Source organism: Falco punctatus (genome assembly GCF_963210335.1).
Source record: "Falco punctatus genome assembly, chromosome: 11".
NCBI lineage: Eukaryota > Metazoa > Chordata > Aves > Falconiformes > Falconidae > Falco > Falco punctatus.
This window is the reverse complement of record NC_137591.1, coordinates 12,681,757-12,701,182: the sequence shown is the minus strand read 5'-3', so window position 1 is coordinate 12,701,182 and position 19,426 is coordinate 12,681,757. Positions and strand designations below refer to the sequence as shown.

Genomic DNA, 19,426 nt, shown 5'->3' with positions numbered 1-19,426 from the left:
GCCGGCGTAATACCTCTAAACTGCTGCTGTTTTCTGGCCAGAGATCAAGAGCAGTCTTTGGTAGCAGAGGTCAGAATGATCTCCAGTCTCCTCACGAGCTGCTAGGGAGAGCAGCTTCCTCAGTTTCTCCTGTAGCTTTAAAAATTTAAAAATTAACTTTTCTAGAGGCAAAAAGCTTACTTTTGATCTCAGCTGGAGAAGGACCAGCATGCTGCCCTCCCTTGCCATAGGGCAGCAGGCTGAGAGATGCGAGGGCCTCGTGCTGAGGCAGCTTCCCTGCTCCTTGGCAGTCCCTGCTCTGGGGGATGGTCAGCTCTCCGTGCTTGGACGAGGGCCTTTTGCATGAGCAGGTCTGCCTCTCCTTTCTTCCTTGGGGCTGGGTCTTTTCTCTTGCTGGCAGGAGAGCAGGGAGCTCTGGCAGGGGCCTCAGCCTTACATGGCATGGCTCAGGGAGGCCCATGGCGACGTGCTCAGGAGCTCATAGACACTCAGCAAAACCTGATCTGTCCCGCTGCCCTCAGAGCGCCAGAGGTGAATAAAGGACAATAGTGAAAGGCAACTCCAGCTTTTAAATTGAATCTAGCTCCAGAACTAGCTTGAGGCACTCATAATTTCATGCTGAGGAAGGCTGGTGGTTTTGGCAGGCATCCTAAGCTGGTTTCCAGAGATGACTTCTTCACCATACAGGTACCATGCGGTCCGTCTCTCCACACACACTGAAGGAGAAGGATGCTTGCAGTGGCTCTCTAGCCCAGCACTGCTCCTGGGTGGTACGGAGAAGAGACCCTGGCTCCTCTTGCACATAGCATCAGGCAGCTGCATGAGCTGATCTTCTAATCATCACTGGAACAAGTTTTAACAAGTTGTCATAGTAGTTGTTCCAGTACACTGACTTCACTCCCGTTTCTGTCCCTGGAACGTGCTCTCATTTAGATCGTACTGAGGCACAGGGCCCTTGTTTACCTTCTAAAACAGATCTAAAAATAGATTTCGTAGAGGATGAAATTACCTGAGCCCAAGACAATGGTGAAAAATGAGAACGAGGAAGAAAAGAGAAGAAATTGAAGCCAAGGCCCAAAGCCTCCCAGATTTCAGTGAATTTGGAGCACCGCTGTGATGGCTCAGGCACCTCTGGAGAATAAACCTTTGACAAGGCACTTAAACGTTTTAGCCGCATGGTTTAGCTGAGGGGAGGCAGCTGAGAATGGATATAAGCCAGCGGGAGCAGATAATTTCTCATTCTTTGTGTCGACCCCTCCTTCCCACCCCACCAAAAATACCCACGTACGCAAATATTTAATGTGAAGCCAGAAATTAGTTTCTAAATATTCCATTGGGATTTGCCATGCTTATAATTTGTTTGGCACTGATAATTACATCTTACATTTTTCCAGCTTTACTTAAAACTGCGTACTGCTAAACCATGCATTTAATTATTGCACTGTGACTGCTACAAGGTTGTTTATTAACGAGTATTTTATCTTGATACAGTGGATCTTTTCTCTTATTCCCCTCCTTAATGTTGTGTTATTTTCATCAGAGAAATTTCAGAGAGTGAATGCAAATTGCATAGCTCCACAATCTTGCTCTCCCTTACTTTGCTATTAGTATGTCAGTATGCTGAATGCTGATGTGTCTCCAGTGCTGCACCACTGTAATGATATATCCTCTTTTATATGTGGTTGTCAGCGCAAATAATTAGACCTAAAAGTTATAGCTGAAATATAATCCAAAAATGGCAAGGCCCTGTTTTGGAAATTGTCTATAAAATGTCAGCATTCAGGGATGCATTGGGAGCATAAATAGTACAGCATTGTTTGAGCACAAGATTAGACTGTAAATGCATTTTTTTCTGGTTCCAATTTTTTCTCTCCTGCTGTTGATTCTGTCAATAGATTGTGAGACTCCAGCAACTGCCTTTCCATTTGAAGTCCTTCCTTAAAATGATAGCACTAGGGAAAGATGAAAGGTGTCTACAGATGAGTAAACCATGCAGACTGATGATGATGTTTGAGGATATCTCCTAAATACACTCATTCCTGACTCTGAGGAGGTGGTTCCTGAGGAAGGCGGGATTTTGGGGCAGGGTAGCAGTGTGGCAAAGGCAAGAGCACACCTGCGCACCAAGAATTATCCAATTTGCCTGGCTGGAGCAATGAAATTAGGCAGTCTCACCTTCTCAAAGATGTGCCCCTGCATCACACTCTACTGCTCATCCCAGCTGGGAAGTCAGAGCAGAGCCCTCCGAGCTCGCCTTTGCTGGGCTAGGGGCTGGGGAAGAGCAGCCCAGGCAGTATTGGTCCTCCTTCAGAGCAAACAGGGCTTCAGACTGCTGCTCCTTTGTGCAGAGGAAGAGCAAAGGGAAGGATGTCGGGACATGGTGCGGGACCAGAGCAGATGAGATTGCCTTGGAGAGGAGCAGAGAAGTGTGAAGCACAGGCACATCTCCATCACCATGGGGCAGCACCCAGTGACCCTGCGATAGGGGTGCCAGGAAGGGGGAAGATGAAGCCCAGAGTTCGATGCCGGGTAGGCGTGGCAGGAAGGAAACCTAGAAGCAAGAGTAGGCAAGTGGAGGTCCCTGTATCTCTGCAAGCTAGAGAGAGGGGTGTTAGTGCTGTCATTTGCTCAGCTGTACTGTGGCTGACACAGCCAGTGGGGAGAAGCAATTTGGATTCCCCTTCCCTAGCAGCACTACACAGTGGGGGTCCCTGGTTCTCCAAGGGGATAACATCACCCTCAGAGGCAACCTGAGACATTAGGAAACAGCCTCTCCCGTAGTGAAAGGAGCCGGGCAATCAATTCATGCTCTTTGCTCTCAAGGCAAGGAATGTGCATGTTAATGCATGCTGAATTATTAACATTTCTCAATCTCAACCTTTGTAGCTGTTGTATTGCCTGCTCCCCTCCTTCCTCCCCACAGTTCCCCCAGTGAGTGGGAAACCAGTCTCCGTGCTGTCCTTTCTCCCTGTCCTGTGGGATCCAGGGCACGGGCTCAGGTTGTGCTGCACTGCTCACCAGTCTGGGGTTTCACTTCACTTCCCAGGAAACAGTCACTACAGGCAGGCATGCTGAATAGTGGAGCAGCACAGAGCCCTTACGATGCCTGTTCTTGGGATGAATGACAATGAATCTCATTTTTGACAGTCTGCTGGTTTCACTAAACCTCTGAATTATACTATTGTCCATTGAAATCATTTTAATATTCACAGCAATTTTCCCTGTGCTGTTCTTGCAAAACCTCCAAACCACCTTCTCTGATCTTTATCCAAAAAGAAGATTAAAAAAAAAAATTGCAAATTCTTGTCAAGAAAATTGTAATAAAAAGGGAAATTTCATTGCTGCAATAAATGAAGAACAACAAAATTTTCTGGAGCACTTAAGGTAGCATCATGGGCTGTGCCTAGCCCATGTGATTTGACTTGTAAATTGGACAGAAATTCTAAGAATGCTTCTTTTTAAGGAGTTACACTGATTTAAATTATTACCAGACTCTCATGCTAGGAAAGCAAGCGACTTAAATCATTGACTTGAGCCTGAGGAATGTGTTGATGGTGCTCTGCAAGCTGCTGTGAGAGCTCTGCCAGCTCTCACTAATGCTAACTGACAGCATCTCCCCTTCTCCCTCTGTACTGACTGGGACAAGAAGCTGCCAATTATCCCCCAAGAGGATGGGAGGCTGATGGAGCCCATCCCTTCCATTGCATACACTCCTGCCAGAGTGTTGTGCAGGCCAGATCTCTCACCAAAGGCATTGCCCTGACCCCCTCCTGCCTCCCACATTGAGAGCTGACCCCTACACATGGCATCCGTTTTTAGCAGGTGCGGTGCCTTGGACACTGCTGCTCTCCAGTGCAGAGCAATAAGCCCATCTTAGCGGCTCTGACGGTGTACTAATGAGAGGAGGCCGGCTCAGCCGTTCTGGGTCGCAAAAATACACCGCAGGGGCCTGCTTAACTGCTTGTCTGTTGCCAGGCTTGAGAGCTGAGGCCTTGCGCAGCTTCCTGGCATGCTGCAGGCTGCGGCGTGCAGGAAGCATGGCCCATGTCAAGGTTGGCGATGCTGCAGCCTGCCCACCCTCTTGTATGGATTGACCTGCAGGAGAGTTTTCCCTGCCATTCATCCCTCCCCTAGGCACATGAGTGTACCAACCATATCTGTTGCTCCCCTGTGGGTAGGACAGGGGAGAGCCACTTCCAAGGGGGCTCACCCCTTCTCTTCACCCTGCAAAGTGCTGCTGAGACAGCCCCCACCCCTTTTGAAATGCACCTCCCCTGTGCTGTCCACAAGGGAGCAGAGGGCAGTGGGCTGCTGGATTCCCTGGGGAGAGACAGCTGCAGTACCCACAGGCACTGCCTCTGCAGGACACAGCAAGGGGGACACAGCACTGCTGGTGCTCAGCATGGCCCCAGGAGCACCCTGAAAACTGCCTGACACAGGAGCACAGAGTGGGGTGCAGGGGAGTCTGCAGCAGGTTGTGCTGCCTCTGGTCTCACAGGGCTGGGAGTCAAAATATGTTTGTGCATGCTGGGCTCTGACCTTCCTGCATGGCCTCTTGTTCTGCAGCCTCGTGTCTTCTCATGCCCCTGTACGTGAGTTCCTGTGCGCCTTCCCTCTCCCTGTCGTGCTCTCACACCGCTTTCCCTCTGACTCTGTACTGGTCTCCGGTGCCTGCCAGCCTGTTTGCCTGGTGCATGTGCATGAGTGCTCTGTGCACGCTTATGGCTTTATCCTTGAAGTTTGCTCTTTTTTATTTTAATACAGCGTTGGGTGGGTGGGTTTCGTCCTTGAATGGGGATGCAATTTGAACAGCTTCTACCTGGAATAATTCAACGCCATGTTCACTGGAAAACAAAACCTGACTCTTTAACAAATGATGCTGGGATGTTTTGGTTGGAAATACACACCATCATGTTAAACCATTGCCATATCCATCGGGTTAACTCTGTATTCTCATGACTGCGTAGCACTTGAGTACACTTTCAGTTCTGTCTTGTTTGGGGAGTGCTGCCCTGTCAGTCAGGTAACGCCTCACTGGCGATCATTCGTGTAGCTATTGATTTGAGATTTAATAATTGATTAAAAGAAACAACCAGCAAGACTTTGGATTTAGACATATTAAAAAAAAAAAAAAAAAAAAAAAAAGGCAAAGCAAGTTATCCTTCCCCTGGCTGGTAAGGAGCTAATGAGCCCTGTTTTGTCACTGAGACGATGTGTAGTACACACACGATGTTGACAGTATTGTCTGATTTATCACGAAGTCTTAGCTCTGTTGTACATGCTAGCGTGGGAGCTTCTGTGTTCAGTCTATTTCTGCAAGCCTGTTGGTTTGGGAATGAATCATCAAAGAGAGCACTAGTGAAATTTGATTTGGGGAGAGTCAGCTTGGCAAGCGGAGCTGACACCTCTGCGGCCCACCGGGCTGTCAGCAGCTTTACTGTCTGCAGAGACACCATGGTGGCAGGAGCCAGGCCAGCAGAGCTGCGTCCCCGCCGACCTGCAGCGCCCATGGGGCCCATCGTGCCTGCGACTGTGTTGTGAGCTGGCACCGCTCAGGCTCCTGCCTGATTTCCACCTGCCGCCAGCGCTGCGGCTGTTCGCTGCTCCGCCAGCCCGGCGCACTGATGGAGAAGTGTAACGGGAGGGAGAGGCTCCTCGGGAGCCGGTCACTGTGAACCCAGCCAGTGCTCTGGGGCTGCCTTTCTGGTGGAGGAGTCTAGAGGAGAGCAGGGCTGCTGGGCGAGACACATTCAAGCAGTTTCCCTTTTTAACTACAGACTAAAATGAGCTTGCCCAGAGGAGACAAAGATTTACCGAGCACAGTTGTTTCTCTACCCTTGCTTAAATAGGCCCATAACACTAACCCTGAAGAAGGGGCCTCATTTCTCAGTGTCATTTTCCTGACGGGAATGCATATGGCAGGCAGCTTTAGAGCTTTATTGTAGCTGAGAGTTGCTTACAAATAAGTCTTGAATGAAATACCCAGCAAGGGATTGATATGAAGAGAAGCTGTGCAATGAAATAAGGAGGAATACATCTCCCGAAGTGCTGCCACAAAGGTGGGGAGGGTTCTGCCAGCCCAGCTCTCTTCTGTCAAAATGGATATGATCTCACATCTGTCAGGATTAGTTCTCTCCTGCCCAGCAAGGTGATCTGTTCAGGCCCTGACAATGTCATGCAGCTCTGGTGACTATTTTTTCTGAGCCAAGGTAGAACCTGAGTTACATTTTGAAAGGAATTATATTTTATTTAGCAGCGCACGTGTGCTAATTCAGAAAGAAACCCTTTTGCTGCTCCTGCCCAAAACCTGTGAGGTTTAGGGGATGGTTAGCTTTACTCTAGAGCTAATAAATTGAGCAGGTAATTCCATTTTGCAGAGCTTCAGTGGGCCCTGCACAGAGAGAGTGTGTGACTGGCATTTGTGCATGCTCTCTAATTAGAGGGATGTAATTTAAATGGAGGAATGTTTCATGTTAGTAATATGATTTCAAAAGGCTATGTTTGGAGGGAACGGATTGAGCTATCCCTTAATGAGTTCTTCTAATAAGATGCCAGTGGCTAAGGAAGGAGAGAAAAGTGCGTGTAATTTGGCAAAGCAGTGAACAGCTTTTGCACTTCATTTTATCTGTCCTGAGGCATAGACAGGCAAAAACGCTGAACCCCCCTCACATACCCCCACAATGCAACTGGGTGCTCTCTGCTGGTTCTGTGACCCTACTAGCTGTCTCCTCCTTGTTTCAGTGCGGCGTGTTGCTCCTCGATTCTCTATCCCTCCAAGCAACCACGAGGTGATGCCTGGTGGGAGCGTGAACCTCACGTGCGTGGCAGTAGGTGCTCCGATGCCCTATGTGAAGTGGATGGCTGGTGTGGAGGAACTGACCAAAGAGGATGAGATGCCTGTCGGTAGGAATGTCCTGGAGCTGAATAACATCATGCAGTCTGCCAACTACACCTGCGTGGCCATCTCCTCCCTTGGCATGATTGAAGCCACAGCCCAGATCACTGTCAAAGGTAAGGAATTATTCCTCATGGTGCCCCTACTTTGGTTTCAGCAGTATAGCCCTTTGCCAGAGTGTTTTTGGGTGCAGCCAACTGACTGCAGTCTCCTCTCCTGTGACTTTTCCACCTTGCAAGGAAGGTTACCAAACCCATAACTTCGTTTTTTTCTTGCTCACAGTATAGCGTTTGGTTTGGAGGTTATTTCCTCTGCATGTGGCATGATGGGCAACAGGCTTGTGGAAGGCTAGCTCCCTGTTATGCTGTGAGGGAACCTCATTGAGTCTGTGCTCATCCCAGCAATTTCTGGCTTGTTCAGTGCATCAACAGGATCAGCTCCGCACAGCAACAGGCTGTCCCAGGGCAGGGGTCTGTGGATGTCTGCACTCAGAGAGCTGTTTGCACAGACATGTCCTCTTGCAGTAAGAGCAGGACAAGAAGGTTAATCCTAGCGATGTGAGGTGTCTGTGGGCCTCACCAGAATGAGCATCCTCCCCCCATGCAGGGAGGACCTATACGCATTTTAAAATTGTTGCATATTCCTCCGTCAGTTTGGGTTTTTTTCCCTTACTGCTCTGCCTCTTTCCCTTTCTCTTTCTTTTGTTGCTGTCCTTAAGGCATGCTTCCTGCTGCCATTTCATAGGTAGCTTTGCCCCAGAGAGGACGTTATTGCTGATTGCTGACCGCTGGGTACAGAGCAGCCGACCCAGACAGCTCCCCAGTGGGAGGCTGAAGTACATGTCCTGCCTTTCCCATCTGGGGCCAAGCAGGTCTCCACTATCCCTTTCCTCCTCTCCTTGCAGTTGATTTGTAGCTCACGTTTCCACAGATAGGTTATCTTTTGAGTCTCTCTGTTCTTGCAGGCCCCCTCATGCACTTTGGTCACCTTCAGTGCAGAGTTCCTGCTTGAACAAATCACAGAATTGAGTGTTACCCCTCTATGACCTGGAGATTAACAGCAAATTCTCTTTTCCCTGGTGCTGTTCAGAGGATGCTTTTAACCTTAGCCATACACCACTCTGTTTACTCACAGCACCTGCTAGTCAGTACCTTTTCCAGCCCCCATTTTCTTATAGAGCTCAGAGGTTGCCTTGGTTGTAGTACATACCCAAGAGTGTATAGAAGAAAGGGGCATGATGGGGAGGAGGTTTGGATGTGGAGGGAGGAGGCAGGAACTGCACCATTGCACTTATCGTTCCCAGTATTTACCTCTTTGTACCTGCGACAACTCTGCCTTGCTCGCTCTTGGGTGGACGTGATACACCCACTGCTGCCCCAGGTCTGCAGAGGCCCCCAGGACAGGGAGCAGTCTGCTCCACTCCTTCAGCCCTCTGCCTTCTTCCTTGTTTCTCTGTCTGCCTTTTCTGCACCTTCACTCTGGACATCTTACTCTCTCTGTCCCTAACTCCTTTGCCCAGTGTTGCTTCTCCTGTGCTTGCTGGTAAGTAGACTGTTTACAGGGCAGATAGGAGAAGCAAGATGACGCAGAGCTGATTGCAGTAAGCACATTGAAGGTATCAGACCTGCCATTTGCTCACATGCAGGCTGCACACCCAAGAGCTGGCAAGTCAGACTTGCAGCTCTCCAAAGGAAAGGGTGGATGAGTGTCATCTGTCCTTGAAAGCTTGAGGGAGGCTGCCAATTTCTTGGATGCTGTAGGAAATGTGTTGTTTCAGGCTGTAATATTGGGTGGGATGTGTTTGCCCTCCCCGAGCCCTCCATGGGTAGTGGTGTGGTGTCTAGTTGTGGGTTGCATGCCCCTCCCACCCATGCCAGTTCAGCCCTCACTGATTTTCTCAGTATTCACATTGTAGTAGCGCTGCAAAATGGCATCCTCCCAGGCACATAGAGCAGGTATGCTCCTGGGCTGAAGAGCCTGCCCTCCTCAGCTGAACCATGCGGAAACTGGGAACCTGATGGCTTTGCCAAAGAACGAAGTACTTGAGGATCTCAATTTGGGCTGAACGTTTTTCCTAGTTCCTTGTCAAGCACAGCTGCGTTACAAGTCACTAATGACTTTGAGTGGTTTGTAGGAGGTTTAAACTTACTGTAGACTTTAATTCAGTTATTGTCTTAAAGTACTTGTGTACTCTGAAAATCTCTCTCACACACTCTTGTTTCTTTGGTAAAACGGCAAATCTGGAAATGTGTCCTTGCAGTAGTTGTATTCTCATTAAGACTTCAGAGGTGTCAGTGTCACAGAGTTCTTGTGTAACAGTTTATTGTCTGGTTGCAGTTTGACACACCACCCATGAAATACTGGATGTGGAAGTTGGTAGTTTCTCTGGCTGTATCCCTCCTGAGTGGACTTTAAGACCTATAAGGCATTCCCCCATCCACCCATCTTAACAGCACTGTCTGTGAACTCTCTGTAGCCTAAGATGTTGTCCTGTGGAAGCAGGAGCATAGCTCCAGATGACTTGTGGTGCTCCGATCACTTTACTGTATCCCTTTGTAAATCAGCTGTACAACTGCCTTCAGGGACCAGCCCAGCCCAGCCCAGAAGACACCTTCCCACTGCCAGCTGAACCCCCATGATAGAAACATTCCTGCATCCCCTTTGAATAACCTTTATGTAGCCTGCTGCTGGTAACTGCATCAAGCACGTCTAATAACATGATTGCTCTGTTTATCCTTCCATTAAGAACCACTTCAAGCAATATATGGTAATATAAAAATGCATGTTCTAGAGTATGAAATGATTTCTGCCTTTTAAAGAAAAATGTTAATGGGAGGTGGCAGCTCCATTTTTATCCCTGTGCACTAGCAGGGTATGAGCTGACTGAATTATTTAAATCACACCTCTCTGCCTTCCAATTGCAGCACTGCCAAAACCTCCAACAGAGCCATTAGTGACTGAAACGACGGCTACCAGCGTGACCCTCACCTGGGATTCAGGCAACTCTGACCCCATTTCATATTACGTCATCCAGTACAAGCCTAAATCATTGGAGGGTCAGTTCCAGGAGGTGGATGGAGTGGCAACAACTCGCTATAGCATAGGTGGGCTCAGCCCCTTCTCGGAGTATGAGTTCCGAGTCATCGCAGTCAATAATATTGGCAGGGGTCCCCCCAGTGAGCTGGTCGAGGCCCGGACAGGAGAGCAAGCTCCTTCAAGTCCACCCCTCAAAGTCCAGGCACGGATGCTGAGCGCCAGCACCATGCTGGTCCAGTGGGAGCAGCCAGAGGAGCCAAACGGACAGATCCGAGGGTACCGCGTTTACTATACCACTGACCCGCATCTGCCTTTGAGCATGTGGCAGAAACACAACACTGATGACAGCCACCTCACCACTGTGGGGAGCCTCATCACAGGGACCACATACAGCATCCGCGTCCTGGCATTTACTTCAGTGGGTGACGGACCCCCTTCAGACATCATCCAGGTCAAAACACAGCAGGGAGGTACGTATGGAGTGAAGTGCCATGGCTGCATGTCCGCCCCAGTGGTGTGCAGCTCAGCTGTGTGTCTGATCTGCACCAACCATTGCAACCGCTCTTGGTGCCCAAATGGTTGCATGTCGGAGTGGCATCCCTGCCCCACAGCCATCAGATTTAAGCTGTAAGCTTGTCCTGGTATCAAGGTCTGTGTAAGCAACACAGACCACGGGGGTTTTTTTCTGGGGTACGGTGCTAAAAATGTGAAAGAAGGTCCTGGACATGGATGTTGTCCCCTGTGTAACTGTACTGGGCCTTTCTGGGGTCTGAGTACAGAAGGAGCTGGCATGCAGTCAGGAGCTGGAAGTGAGCACAGTTCCCAGCGTCACCTGCCTGGGTCCCAGAGGTGCTTGGTTGTTGCCTGGGTTGTCCCAAAAGCACAGTACAGGGGAGAGGGAAGAAGGGAGGGTCCGGAAGGAATGAAAAAGGATCCTTGCAAGGCAAAACACAGACTGTACAAACCATGCAACTTCTTTCCCAGCATCTGCCTCCTGGCACTAACCATGTGTTTGGTCCCCAGTTCCTGCCCAGCCAGCTGACTTCCAGGCAGAAGCAGAGTCTGATACACGCATCCTGTTGACGTGGCTGCCTGCCTCTCAGGAACGCATTACTAAATATGAGCTGCTCTACTGGGAAGGGGAGGATGGCACTCAGGTGAGGATCATGCCTCTATCAGCAGCATTTGGGGCTGCTGTTATCACAATTCAGCTGCTTGGGAAGGGTGTCTGCTTCAGCTGGGGCAGCGCCAGGATTGTTTCTTCTGTGTGTTTCTTCTGTCTCAGGTGTGTGATAGGAGTATGACAATTTCTGTCTGGCTTCTGTGTAAGTGACCTCAGCAGCTTGTTGATGCCTAGCAAAGTAGCTAGTGACTGGTTTGGGACTGAAAAGGCTCTAGAATACCATGACACCATCCCTGAGGCATCCTTACTGCCGGTGCCTTTAAACAGTAGGGCTACTAGGTGGGTCTGAAATGGTCTCCAATGTGTGTCTGCAGCTCCAGGACTGGTTGCACTTAGGAAGTAGACTGAGGGTGGCCTATAGAGAGCCCTTGCACATTTATTGCCAGGGCCTAAAGGAAGTCCAGCTCTAAATATATCAAAAAGTAGTGCTGGCTTCAGGGCAGCACATTGAGAACTGTGCCATGGCAGCATCACAGTGTCCCATGGTCCTCTCTGCCTCCTCCTCCTCCTGTATATATAGTGGCATGAGAGCTGCCAGAAATAAGTACTCTTCAGGTGAAGCAGCAGCAAAACAAGGCCTTTACCAGCACTGTTTAGGTGCATTAGACATCCTGACTGCTCCAGGACAAAGGCTTTACTCTGTCTCACAGGCAGACACTGTCTGTTGAGAGGAAACAAACACGTGTCCTGTGCCCCTCATCTGAACTGTATAGCTGGACTCAGCATTCCCACAAAGCTGTCAGGCAGTGAGTGCAGTCTGGCCACCAGGCCGTGTAGCCTGGCTGTCAGAGAGGTCTGCTTCCCTGCAGCGTCCTTGTGTTTCACCCAGGAACCTGCATGCCTTGGAGTCCTGCAGGACTGCAGCAGGTTTGGCAGCATGGCTGTGATTTTCTGTGGGGCCAGAATGGGTGAAGGGGCTGCTTATGCCCTTGGCACTGGGAGCTGAGCACCGACTTTTCTGTGTTCTCCAACTACACCAAATAACCTGTATTTCCTTTTATTTGCCAGCAAAAGTTGGAGTTTGACCCAACTTCCTCATATGCCGTGGAAGGTCTCAAACCAGACACTCTGTATAAGTTCCGCCTGGGTGCCCGCTCAGAGCTGGGGGTAGGAGTCTACACCCCCATGATCGAAGCCAGAACTGCTCAATCCAGTAAGTGTGTAACACTCTGCACTACTGAAGATAAAGCAAAAGCAGTTTCCATCACCTGGGCATGGAGTTGCTTGGTGCCACTGCCATTGTGGGTCTGCAGGGACACCTGGCACGCAGTTTGCTAAAAGGATGTAATGGGGAAAATCACGTGGGGTTTTGGATCAGGGCTCTTTGGCAGAGGGGGTACACCCAAGTGGTAAGTTCTTTCCTCCTGTCCCTTTGATCATGCTGTCTTGCCCCAAGGGTAGATTCATAAAAACTGATGGAGGAGTGAAACAGGCTGGGAAATTGCTTTGGAGAGATTGATTTGAGTGGGTTTGTGCATCTCTATGAATTTACTCCCATGCAGACAAGCTGTCTGGACAGGCAGCATATGGGTGTTTGGCTCTAAATGTGACTGTCTCCAAACCATTGGATTTTCACCCCTTCACTCCCCATTCCAGCTGCCTTGCTTCCGCAGGAGTCCATCCTGGTCCATACACTTGATTGCAAGGTGAGGCATCCTTTGAGGCCAGATGTGCCTGTGGCTCTCAGGCAGCTGGAGGAGTCAGTTTGGGAAGGTGGCTGTTTGCCAGCGTTGTGTGAGCAAGTGAGGCTGCTGCTTCTGGGACTGCAGCACTAGGGAAAACCAGAACAAGCTGCAGCCGAGTTAATAGAGAGGCTAGATAATGAGGTGACCCAGGCAATATCACTTTCATCCTTGCACTGCCCCATGTGATCACAGAGCAGGAGTTCGCATTGCTCTGATTGGCAGCTCAAAGTGCTGTGCATAAGCAGATTAGGGCTATCAAAGGGCCCTGCGATAAGCTCGTTTTCACTAACGATTTTTGGGCTTGCCATTATGCAAAGAGCATTAAAAGGGGGGGGGGGGGGGGGAAGACATTTCCGTTAGCACCGTCTGTCTGGGATTTACTAGCTATATGGGGTGAGCAGCTGGCAAAGGCAGGCAGCCTTCCCTGCAGGGAGGGCACCAGCATGCACAGCAGCCGAGAGCCTGAGATGGCCATTAGAAAGGGAGCTCGGGCAGGGAAGAGCAGCTCTGCTCACTATTGGAACGACCTTCTCTTTGAGGAAGACTCAGCTTCATTAACATACCAGTTGCAGGGATTCCTCTACCTTGTTAAGTGAGCTAATAGTGTCTTTGTGCTGCACAGCAGACAGGTATGAAAATGGACAAAGGTTCAGATCATGCAGTTATAAATATTTGAACATTGAGAACAAATTCCGAGTGTGAGGATTTGTATACCTATTTCAGATAGCTTTTGTATTGATAGGCAAAGGTTGAGGCAACTCTCCTGCCACTTAAATTTAATTCCATCAGTGGATGCTCTTATCCTTGAACAGACTTAATCAGAGACGGCTCCATGCATAAATGAGTCCTTCAGAGTCTCACAACAGTCCAAGTAAGAGAAACCTTTGCTTCATGGCTCTTCAAGACAAACATCTTCGCATGCCCTACTCCACGTGCTGTCTGCTCATAGGGGATCTCATACTGGTCTGTTTTTAAAGTCGTCACTTCACTGGCCAGTGGAGCAGTAGCTTACTGGTTCTGGCATCTGTTTAGTAAGAGAAATGTGCTAAGGTTGGAAGACATTTGACCAAAACCCACAGGAATACCTCAGTTTGACCACTGAAATGCTCCTTATATCAAGGACCTAACAGTTTTATCCAAGAAGTGACTGGATCTTGGTTTACAGACCCCTACTTGAGAAGATTTCTGATGGCACACTACTCTGAGAAGAGTGCTTGGCAGTTACTACTGGGCAGTTCAGTGAGGATGACAAACCACTGGCTGAACAGTCCCAGGGCAGGGTAGTGGGGGTCTCAAAGTGAGCAGGTCTTTCAGAAAGCTCTGCTTTAGCCCAGCAGAAGTTGTGAGCACAATGCACAACTTCCAGCTAGAAATTCATTGGTCTGCACTTAGCAATACCTCACGTTAGATGGTTGGGTCGGTCCCCTGTGGCCTTGGAACTTAGAGAAAGAGTGTTGCTCCTAAATTCAAATTTGTCTCCTTCCTGTACTCCCATCTGGTTGCCCTAAGAAAGGCTGTTAGACCTTGGAGGCTGACATGTTCAGGTGGGACACAAATTGCAGGAGCAGTCAGACTCCTGCTTTCCAATGAGCCTGTCTTCAGGCTCTATTCCTGGCCCTGATAAACCAGTCCAGGGTAAGGTAGGAGGTGCATCATCGCTAATGAGTCACTATTGGGCTGGAGAAGGATGTCTGTATTGCTGCTGCTGGGCTTTTCTTGTGGCATCTCTGCTCAGGAGTGGCAGGGATGCTTGTCCAGGAAGGCCAGAAGGATGCAGTGCCCGTTAGCACCTCTCCAGCAGCACAGCTCAGACCGCATCTCCTGAGAAGACAACTGACTTGGGGCTGTCTTTCCTGCTAAGCTGCTTGCTTAGTTGCTGGGCACCCTGCAAAAAGTACAAGCACCGCTGCTTTGAGGGACTGAGGAACACAGGGGAATTTTCCAGGAGTCTGCAGTGCCTCAAGGCAAACAGTATGATGCAGGAGAGGAGCATCAGCTCTGTGCCCATCAGGCCTCAGCATTAAAATGCTGCTCTCGCTTGAAATATGAAGGTGGGTCTTAAGGCTGCCTTCTCCCTAGCTTAAGGACTAGGTGGGCTGGATGGGTGCACAGGGCTGCTGTGGGCTGGTGGGGGAGGCCAGTGTTAGTAGCCTGGAGGCAGCAGAGGTTTGCACAGTGTGCATGTGGGTGCATCTGTGTGTGTGGGTACATGCTGGCCACCCGGTCTGCTCCTGGCTGGCCCCAGGAGGGACAGTTCCACTCCTTTTGCATTTTAAGTTGATCCTGCTCATGTTACCAAGTTTTGTTTTGCTTTCTTTAAGTGTTAATCTGAGTTTTTGCCTTGCATGTCATGTGTGTGACTCTTACCCAGTCAACAGCCAATGTCTGACCTGCCCACACTGCCAGCCAAAGCTGCTTTTGGAGAAGGAGCTCACTGCTGCATCCCAAGGGATGCTGTGAAGGCCCAAAGGCAGAACAAGTCTCTTATGTGAAGGGCCTCTCTGAGACAGTGGCAAAGGAAAGGCTTGCCAAGCTCCCTCCACGTGTGTCATCTGTCCCCTCTGAGGGATGCCACCAAGCACTGTGTCTACTGTATGCCCTCCCTGAATTCACTTTTGGTGGCGCTTTGGTGCTATAACTTCCTACTGTCTTCCCTGCCACTTCTCTGCTGATTAACCAAAAGAGCGTGAGGATTCATTTTTCTACTCCTGCTCCCTTCCAATATATCAGATGACAGGGCCGATCCCGCTCTGCCTCCCACGCATCGGCAACTGTTTTCCTCCACGCATTGCTTTGACTTCTCTTTCCTCCAGTGTAGCCCCCATAGCAGCAGCCTGACTCTGCTCAGGCATCATCTCTTCCAGCTCTATCACTGCTCTCCCTCCATTTTTCCTGTCTCCAGGCTTCCCAGCCTAGGCGTCAGGGATGGGCCCAGATCCCAGACGTGGGCACTAACAGTTAACATGCAGCCTGTGACTGCCTCTGCAAGCAAGTGGGCCTTGTTCTCAGCGTGCAGAGGTCACCAGTGGTATTCAGAGGTCCTGCTTGTCCCCGGCTTTCCCAAATCTTCTCCCACTGCCGACCTGTGCCCAGCAAAGCCAAGGCACAATCGTTGGGTGCTTTAGTTATCTGATGTCCCTGCTGCCATCTGGAGTAACGTAGGTCGTGTTCACCTTTGTGCAGGTGGTGAGTAGGCAGGCTTGTCCCTGTTCCTTGGGAAGGCTGGCGCTGGTGCACCGATGGCTTCAACTGCATCATGGGGAAGCGCACCAGCCTTCTTTCAGGCATTTCTAGGTTTCTGGGTGCAGTGAAGAATAGAAGTGGCCTTTCACCTGCCGTGGCAAAGCAAGATGCCTTGTGCTTCATTTTCACTTGGCCAAACAGCTTCTTACCCTTACAGCAACTGTGTGTGCTTTTTTTGTGTGCTGGTGCCCTCTCTGCTTAGGGCTCTTGCCTTCTGTGCAAGCACCCAGGAATGCACCCATCTCCTTTATGCCTTCCCTGACTGGGTGGGCTCCCTTCCTCCTCCAGCCTTCCACCCTTGCCTTCTGTACAAGCACGCTGTCTGCCGCGTGCCTGGGTAGTGAGGCCAAATGAGAGCGCTGCCGCCGCCGTGAGAGAGCTCCCATGCTGCTGGGGCCCTGTTGCAACAGGACAGCAGTTCTGCAAGGCTGGAGAAGGGGGTGAGCCAGGCAAGTGTCCTAGAGATGCTCTGCTTTGTCCAGGTCATTGTCTCCTTTCCCAGTCCCTCTCTTCCTCCCAAGATTTGTTTAGCTGCTCTTCCCCAGCAATGCTGTGTGGAGGGAGCTGCTCCTCATACTGATGAAAAGTATGGCCAGATCCCATTCCTCCCCGTGTGGCCAGTTAACATTGCTGGGGCTTAGAAGTTAACACAAACTGCTGGTGGTTTTTGCCTGGGAGGGAACAAGACCTGCCTACCTTCCCCTGAATGGCTCCATAGGCCAGGAAGCTACTGAGGCAGGTAACCAGTTTGGCAGGCATGAAGCAGTTGATCTTAGGTACTAGGCACACGTGTGGAGCGGCACAACCATGTTATCTCTAGTTTCCACGTGGTGCCTGGCTCCCACCTGGGTCAGAGTGCTGCTCACGATCCCAATTTCAAAGCCCACCTGGACACACTCCAGCCAACCTCCATCACCTGCTTTCCCTACCCTCTTTTCTTTCCTCCACTTGTCTAGGAGCAGGTTTTCGCAAGCCTTTGTACAATCTGGTGTGTGAGCTTCCCTTCTGCCACTCTTGCCTTCTGTAGCTTCCTACCTCTTCTGGTTTCCATCTGCTTCAGATCTCCACTGAAAGCATCTTTCTTCTCCCTACCTTTCTCTCTTTCCCCCCAGCCATTTGTTCCTTCCTTTACTGCCATTTGTTGTGTTTGGTAAAGTAAGCGTCCAGAACTGCTTTGGGAAGATATGTTCTCTGATACAGAACAGCACTTCTGTCTCCACACTGTTCATCAAGTTTTCAAATACAAATTGCCCCTAGTGCCATCTTTGATGATCTGCAAGGAAGGCAGGAGGTTGACCAGGAGGCTGCTGGCTGAATGTGTATGTTCAGTGCTCAGTTGGCTGGGTAAAAGTTCCCTGTGCATTTTGGTTTGTCCTTCCACTCATTTCCCTTCATCTCCCCACTTCATTTATTTATCCCCAGCCCCCTCCGCCCCACCCCAAGAAGTTGAGTGTGTAAGCACCAGCTCCACTACCATCCGGGTAAGTTGGGTGCCACCGCCTGCCCAGAGCCGCAATGGGGTCATCACCCAGTACTCCATTGCCTACCAGGCAGTGGAAGGAGATGACAACACCAAGCATGTGGTGGATGGCATTGGACGGGAGCACTCCAGCTGGGAGATCAAGGACCTGGAGAAATGGACCGAGTACAAGGTGTGGGTAAGGGCTCACACCAATGTGGGTCCAGGACCGGAGAGCATCCCGATGCACGTGCGCACTGACGAGGATGGTAGGTGTTACTGAACAGCTCCTTCAGCTACTGCCTTGAGGTAACCAGGACTCTCCTAGCCGAGTTGCTGGAAGGGGGAAAGGGAATGGGGATACTGGCCTGGGAGTGCTTTTCAAGCAGGACCAGAGGCTGTTGGGAGCAGTGCTTTGGTCAGCTGCTCCAGGGAGTGGGTCTCCACAGTTGCCCTGGAGTGGAGTAGGGGAATTGCTCTGCTGGCCCTCGCTGTGATATATGATGGTTGCCTCCAGGCTGTGGGTCAGATGTCCTGGCATGGTCCCACAAGGGTCCTGCGTGTATTAGCAATGCTTCCTGCACGCGTGAGGAGGCATTACGCTGCTTTGCCATTTTGGATTTCTAGTGTTCGGTGGTGGTGGTTTACATTTCGCTGAAGGTAATGTGAGTTCTCACAGCCAAAGGCTTCTCTCACATTATGAGATCGGGACTTAAAAGTTTACTTGTTGACCTGAAATCCAGCAAACTAAAGAGGGGGAAAGAAATCCATTTGAAACTTGTAGATATTGCAGGAAAGCTGCTTCCTTGCTCAGCTTCCAGGCAAGCCACAGCTTATATAAATCTGTTCTTCTGCTCAAGAGTCAGAATCCCACATGTACAGAACACTTTACTGGATACGACAGCTTTAAAGAGAAATTGCTTTGTATTAGCAGGGCTGTCAGTTATGTCATCATGACTTAAGCCGTTTCCTTTGAAAGTGCCAGAGCTCAGGGTGACAGTAGGAGCTTCCATGGCTTCATGCTGACCCCAGAAGCTGCAGATTTAATGGGAGAAGAAAGACATGCAGCATCCAGGCAAAGAAAGGACGATCTCTGCATTGCCCAGTCAGCATAGCAAATTGAAACCAGACATGTTACAGTTTCCCTAAATGGGCTGACACTGTGCCCCATGTCTCTGTGGCCCTGGGAAGTGGCATCTGGGAATGCTCTCTGACTGCATTCCTGGGCTTGCAAACACATCTGTGTGTGTCCTGCTGCCTGTATTGTTTGCTTCAGTTCTCATTCAGCAGAGTTGTAGCCCGGGGAAGCTGCTACCCCAGAAATGTCGCAACAAGCTCTCTCAGTCAGTTTTCAGGCACCATGGTTGGACATTCCAGCTTAGCTGTCAGGAGTGATTTCATATCCCTCTGACATGCCGATGCTCAGTAGATACCCATGAAGAAATGAGAAATGCTAAACTGATGTGAAAATGAATTGTACTTCCCATGTTTGGGTTTCAGATGCAGCACATACTTCCCATAATGGGGTAGGATAGTGTTCCTTGAAACACTGTGGTCTGCTCACATTCACATCTTTTCATATCCCTGCAACATCCCTGTATCGCGCCCCGCCGAGGCCTTCCCCCTTCTCGTGCCAGCAGACCTCGACACACAGCTTCTGTCTGGTTCTCAGGGAGGATCTTGTTTTTTGCTTGGACTCCCAGCTGTGTGTGTGGGCAGGTGTCTTGCTAGGGCAGGAGAGCCCTGTGGCTTGTGCAAGGTCACTGCGCTAAGTGAATTGTGGATTACAGCGTAGGCTGCTCCAGCCAGAAGGTGGTAACTATTCAAGCACAGCCCCCTCCATTCCCATACCTTGAGGTGGCCTCATGGTGCTAAAATGCTCCATTCTTCTTTTCTCTATTTTATTTAATTATCTACAATTAAGA

The 19,426-nt window shown here is 50.0% G+C and overlaps 1 protein-coding gene across 11 annotated transcripts in view; it reads left to right on the top strand.

The window, feature by feature from the left end:
- The window catches only part of PTPRF (protein tyrosine phosphatase receptor type F), a 395,877-nt gene that overhangs the window by 308,385 nt on the left and 68,066 nt on the right, over positions 1-19,426 (top strand). For 8 of the 11 annotated variants that reach the window (XM_080406869.1, XM_080406872.1, XM_080406870.1 and 5 more), the window contains 5 exons: positions 6,742-7,011; positions 9,820-10,401; positions 10,955-11,088; positions 12,123-12,267; positions 17,465-17,770. In XM_080406869.1, coding sequence (XP_080262995.1) covers positions 6,742-7,011; positions 9,820-10,401; positions 10,955-11,088; positions 12,123-12,267; positions 17,465-17,770 — 1,437 coding nt within the window. The remainder of the gene's footprint in view (positions 1-6,741; positions 7,012-9,819; positions 10,402-10,954; positions 11,089-12,122; positions 12,268-17,464; positions 17,771-19,426) is intronic. The other 3 variants (XM_080406868.1, XM_080406867.1, XM_080406876.1) reach the window with 1 other exon arrangement.